This window comes from Monodelphis domestica, chromosome 1, assembly GCF_027887165.1.
Source record: "Monodelphis domestica isolate mMonDom1 chromosome 1, mMonDom1.pri, whole genome shotgun sequence".
NCBI classification, from domain to species: Eukaryota; Metazoa; Chordata; class Mammalia; order Didelphimorphia; family Didelphidae; genus Monodelphis; species Monodelphis domestica.
Window position 1 is genome coordinate 443,634,303 of NC_077227.1, and position 6,378 is coordinate 443,640,680.

A 6,378-nucleotide genomic window follows, 5' to 3' on the forward strand; every position below is an offset into this window, starting at 1 on the left:
GGTAAGCTTTTTTGTTGTTATGGTTTCTTGTTTTGTTTTGTTTTAATAAAAGTCTTATTGTGTATTGGTTCTAAGGTAGAAGAAGAGCTGTAAGGGCTAAGCAATGGAGGTTAAGTGACTTGCCCAGGGACACACAGCTAGGAAGTATCTGAGGCCAAATTTGAACCACGACCTCCCATCTCTAGGCCTGGCTCTCAATCCACTGAGCCACCCAGCTGCCCCCATTTTGTCTTTGTTTTTTAAAAAGAAGGGCAAAGCATTAACAATAACCATTGTAACCTTAATCTATCAACAGACTTCCACAAATGTGAGTCTTTATTTTTTATGTGCAAAAGTAGGGACAATAATACTTGCCCTACTTACTTCACAATTGTGAGGAAAGTGGAAGTCTTTTGGATCCTTTAGAAATCTTAAAATACTGTGAAAAGATTATTATGCTACAGGTAGAAGGAGACACTGAGAAAAAAATGATCTCAGAAAATGATTCCCAGCTTCATCTTTTAATCATCAGCTTTTTTCAAGAAGCAGCTAAGTGGTGCAGTTTATAGAGCTCTGGAAAAGAGTCAGAAAGACTGATTTCAAATGATCTCAGACACTGTCTAACTGTGGGACACTGGCAAGTCATTTAACCTCTGTCTTCCAGTTTCCTCAACTGTATAATGGGGATAATAATAGCCTGGTTTTTGTGAGGTTTCAAATGAGATGAATATTTGTAAAGTGTTTAGCATAGGACCTGACACATAGTAGGCATTTAATAAATGTTAGTTCCCCTCCTCTTTCCTCCCATGGGTCTCTTTAAAAGGAAGGAAGGGAGGGGAAATGGGATTGCTCAACTAAAATGTACCCACCCACTCTTTATTAGTGTTACATCCTTCCCAAGGCAGGTAACTCCAACTGCCTTGATTGGGGATTCTCAAAGTAGCAAACAGGGAACAATTTCTGCCTAATTCTCCAGTTCCAAAGACAGCTGCAGGAAAAACCTGAAGAGGCTTTCTGATTAATATCATCAGCTTGTACAAATACTAGATATATAGTGAAAGGAACTTGTAGAAAGAACCTTCCTACTAAGCTGTAGGCAATGGACTTACCTTGCATGGGGCCGTAAAGGGATCATCGTTCTTAAACTGGAATCATATTTCTCTGCAAAGGATCTACGCCTCCTTCTTTCGAAGTCAGATATTAGGTAGGGGCCTTCACCCACCATGGTGAGTGTTGCTGGGTACTCTGGGTTCTTAACTTCAGTGAAGCCTCACCTTGAAATGAAAACAGACATACAAATTCGGGAGAAGTTATCTCAACCCTATATAATTAGGACTATCAGGAAAAGGGATTGCTTTCTTACAAAATATTCCCAAAGGAGGTCCCAATGACCCCAGAGTCTGACAGTCCATTCTATATACTAGGCTTCTTTGATGATTCATAGAAACTGTCCATTCCATGCTAAAATTATCTCCTCATTCTCAGATCTTTATTAGAAGAAAAATATCCCCTTCTCCTTTTACGTTTGCCAGCCTCAAGTCTTTAGGTATTGTCTTCATTCATTCAAAACATTTAGTAAGCATGTGTTGTATAGAAAGCATTGAACTGAGTGCTGGAAGATATACAGAACTTAGCCAAGACAAACACTCCCCTAAAGTCTATGGGGATGGGGGCAAGAAGGAGGAGGGAAAACAAGCAGATAAACTTAACATTTTCAATACTCATGGTATGAGCCATTTGAGCTTTATGAAACACAGTTCAACATTGGATTTAAAGGTTGAAGTTGTTATCACTTGGAGTGATCAGAGAAGGCTTTATTCAGGGATTGACTTTCTTAAAATGGTGCCCCACACTCCAGAGCTTAACCATTATTGTCCTCCATTATCAAGGATAATTTAGTATTGAACGCATTCTTTTCATTCTATGACTTTTTAAAAATTTTTATTTTTTAGAATGGTGAAGCAATGAGAATACAGAGTTTAAAAGCCCAGTTTCTGTCTTTTTGTCACTGACTTGGGCAAGAAGTCCCTTCCCTTAACTAAACTTATATCTCTTCCTCAGTAACATCAAGGTTTGGACCAGATGGCATCTAAGGTCCTTTCTACTTCCAACAATCTACAAATCAATCTAGTTGCTATTAAGGCATATTGAAGGCTTTGAGGTCCATGCCTACCTGATCAGCATCCAAATAACACTATTTCAATAGGAAATTGGCACTGGGAGGTAATTTCCTTGAGCTCTCTGTAGGGAATGCATAGTTATGATTACCTAAGATAGCTTGGAAGCATTGCAGCTGGAGCTACACTATGCTAAATTTGGCAGCCCCAAGGGGGGGGGGGGGGGGGATGGGACTTTAAAATCAGGAAGTCTGCTTTGGCTAACATTTCTATCCCGTCTGTCATGCTATCCTATGCCAGCAGTGAGAAACTGCCTAGAGTTGGAAATATGCTTATTGACAGCTAGCTTGGTAAAGGAGGGGATGGTAAATGAAACTCAGCCAGCTCATGGGACCTGTTGTGGCCACTTTTGCTGCAGAGCCAGCAGGACTCTAGACACAATGGGGCTTTTTTCACCCCAGCAGGCAAAAAACCCCTAAACCTGCAGCAGATTCTTAAAAAGTCCTTGATCTTCCCTCTTCTTCCAGACAGGATTAACCAGAACCAAATTTGAACAGTTCAAATAGGGCAAAAAGAGGCTATTGATGTACAGAAGCAGAGATGTTCAATCTTTCTTGGTGAAGCACTCACTAAAGTCTTCCTTGTAACCCACCTAAATCTCTTGCTTCATTCAATACAGATGCCATCTCTTGAGCATATAATATTCATACATTAAAAATCCCATGTTTGAGATTTGGCATGCCATCACCCTTCAGTCTTCCCTTCTCTAAGCTGGCTATTATAATTCTTTAGAACATGGAAAGTCAGTCTGGTCTGCTTGTATTACAACACCCCCCCCTACTGTTTTTTGCTTCTTCCTCTGAAAGACTGACTGGTCTCAGAGTCTAAAAGGAGTTTTCTTAGAATTATGGTATTTATGACTAGAAAGTACCTTAGAGATCATCTAATCCAGCTCCTTTATAATTCAAATAAGAAATCGTGACTCACAAAGGTCAGGTAACTAACCCAGTCATACAGGTGTCAGTCCTAGGGCTCAAACTCAAGTCCTCTCATTCCAAATTCAATGCCAATTTCTACTATATTCTACATTACATAAAATCCTACCATAGATAAAATGCTGTACAAACTTTAAATTCACTGTTATCATTATGGCTATTTTCTACCCAAAGGATCCCTCATTTTAATCTGAACATCCTTCAGGTATATCTACAGCTCACAAAGAATCATGGGACCAATTGGAGTAATGGCCCTGGAAAGCTCAGATTGGGTTCATTGGTGGCAGGTCTTTTCCCAAGCATGAAGGGCCTAAGTGGGAGGCTCAGAGAAGAGAAATAGTGTAGCTCAGATGAGGTAGAATGTAACAAGTCAGAGTGACAGAGTCTAGAATTAGCATTTAAATTTCTAAAAGAGTCTCAGTGCTCTTGGAAGAGAAGTAAGAGTAGAAAGTTCTTGTGACAATCACCATGATCAAAGATAATGAGAAAGCAACTCTACCATAATCCATGACCAAGAATAAAGGCAAAGAGAATTTTTACCTGGGTAGAAAATCTAAATATCACAATTGTGAGGCCGTAATAAAAGGAAGAGGAGATGGTCTATAATGAGAGTTCCAGGCTCTGTCTGCCTCAGCTTCCTTTGCCTCTTTTTCACCTTGATTCTCTATGGTCACCTTCCAAGCTTCTCACCTCCTACTTCTACCTCTTCCTGGCCCCTTTCTCTCCAACTGCCCCATTCAACTGCCGTTCCCTCCACTCCTACCAGGGAACTCTCAGGAGCCAACATTCCCTTCTCTCTTCATTAAAGGGGCATCACTTCCTCCATGCACCAAAGGCTGTGGTCAGCTGCAGCTACTCAGTCTCCCAGATGCTCTATCCTGCTACCCAAATAATTGACTTTATTTTTGTATTTCACCTGACATTTTGCTAAATACTTTCATATGTATGATTTCTTTTGTTCCCTCACCTGTGGTTAGGTTAAAGCAGTTGCTATTTTCCCCATTTTAGGTGAAGAAATTATGGCTGGATTCCAATTTAGCAGGATCACAATATTCTGGAAAATGGGAGATAGCTAAGGCAGAAAGCACACTGCATTAGCACAGAGGAGCCCTGGGTTCTACCCCTAGTTTTGCTATAAAACTAGCTATGTGGTCCTGGGGTAAGTAACTCAGTTGCTCCAAGCCATAATTTCTTTGTTTCATTCTTTAAGAGTTCCCATTTGAGGACTTATAATAATTTAGACATAGTAGATGTAATTTTAGTTAAATAAATGGTTTGTCTGGCACTTGGGCCAGATAATTTTTTGCATATAAAGAACTTTTTCATTTTTGATATATCATTTTCATTGGTATATGGAGTTCTCTCAATGGGAGTCTCCTACATCAATGAAATCTCAGGTCCGGGGCCAAATCTCAGATCTGTAAATTTTGTGCAGGAAGGAACTAAGTCTGACAAATCTTTGTGTCTCCCAAAGCATTTATCAAAGGCCTTATACATAGCATTCAATAAATATCTATTGAATAACTACATACAATGTAAGTTTATTATAAAAATTTCAAAGCTGAAGGTCTATAAATACTCTATAGGGTCTTTTCCTTCTTTCTCTCCTGAAGTCAATGCACAAAAATTTGTGAGCTTTGACAATTATTTGACTTCAAGAAACCTACCCAGATTTTTTTCTTCCCACTCTTTTCCAGGTCACTTTCTCCCCCTGCTGTTTGCTTCTAACATCTATACCCAGAGTTCTTACTGATATAATGATATAATATACCTAGGTGGCTGTAACCAAAGAAATCCATTATCTCCCCCTCTCCGCACCCAAAAAGAATGTGAAAACCCTGGAGTCAAGAGATGAGAGAAATGGTTAAATTATAGTGTTGGGAAACAGTTACGGAACTTGTTTATTTTTTTAATCTGAAATGAAAAAGGTGGTATGGTTACCTTCTTGAGATATGTCTAATGTTTAATATCCTTTTTGTCTCCATTCACCCCTCAATGAATGAAAATCCGTGCTATTATTAGTACTTTACATTTGTTATTATGTAAACACATGTGAAAGTGCTTTATGTCTTTCAAATTGCTATTCATATCTATTGCACTTAAGCTCACTTAAGTCTCATAGCAACCTAGAAAAGGAGGTGGGGAGCAATTATCCTTTCCATTTAAAAAATGCTGTAAATCAAGGAGGGTTATGTGACAACTTCACACAGCTAGTTTATGGTAGAGGAAAAGCTGGAACCTAGGTCTCCTGACCTCTAATGCAGTAATTTTCTACTCTGCCACATTTTCTACTAAAATGGTTCAAATGCATGAACAAAAAATTCTTGAGGGTCAGCTAGGTGGCACAGTGAATAGAGTAACAGGTCCAAAGTTGGGAGAATTTTGGTTCACATCTGGCCTCAGACATTTCCTAGCTTTGTGACCCTGGGTAATCACTTAATCCCCTTTTGCCTAACCCTTGCCATTCTGTCTTAAAGATGCTACTAAGATAGAAAGTAAGAGTTTATAAATAATAATAATAATAACCCATGTCCATAGGTGATGGGGCACAAACTACAAAGAGAGACTCCATTAAATAGTAACTGGCATTTATAAAAAGATTTAAAGCTTACAGAACACTATACTTGTTAACTCATTTGATCTTCACCACTACTATGTGAAGTAGGTGCTATTATTATCCCCAGTCTTATAGCTGAGGTAACTGAGACACAGAGGAGTTGTAATGGGAGAGCTGATTAGGAAAACCTGGGCCAGAAGGGAAACCTTCTTCATGAATGACAAGGCTCCAGTAATTAGCTTAAAAATAGAAAAAAAATGTATTGGTTAATGGAAGTTGAATTATTGGGTTGAATGGTTGAAGATGCAGGAGCAGGTAGAATACTGCCTCCCAGAGGAGATGGAGTTTGGGATACTTATATACTCCTGACAACAGGGCCTTTGTGACTAGATATGGGATGATGGTAGGGTGATGGAATGATGTTTTAGGGACTCTGGGGCCCAAGATGGGTCATGTGCTTATGTCCTATCCCTCAAAGTCAAAATGGAGTGAACATGTCCAGTTTAGGGGATGGCTAGATATCTGAACTCAAAACAGATGCTTATCAGAAACAAGCTGGGAGGTGCCTATCTATAGGCTCATCAAGAATAAGGGCACAGGCCAAAGGGGATATTCCTCTCAACTCAAAGTCATCTCTCAGCACAGCAGGAATGCAAGGGAAAGTGAATTCTTTATGTATTCTCTGACCTGGGACATCTTTGAGGTTTGGTGGTGTCTAGGGGAAGCCCAT

The 6,378-nt window shown here is 39.5% G+C and overlaps 1 protein-coding gene across 2 annotated transcripts in view; it reads right to left on the minus strand.

Annotated features, from left to right (window-relative positions):
• The window catches only part of ABCC12 (ATP binding cassette subfamily C member 12), a 68,061-nt gene extending 64,120 nt beyond the window's left edge, over positions 1-3,941 (minus strand). Inside the window, exons 1-2 of one of the 2 annotated variants that reach the window (XR_008915296.1) lie at positions 3,632-3,941; positions 1,089-1,253 (exon numbers count right to left, since the gene is read on the minus strand). Coding sequence is in view for 1 of the 2 variants with exons in the window: in XM_001370228.4 (XP_001370265.2) it covers positions 1,089-1,204 (116 nt within the window). In the remaining variant the exon portion in view is untranslated. The remainder of the gene's footprint in view (positions 1-1,088; positions 1,254-3,631) is intronic. The other variant, XM_001370228.4, reaches the window with a different exon arrangement.
• Positions 3,942-6,378: the final 2,437 nt, after the last annotated feature.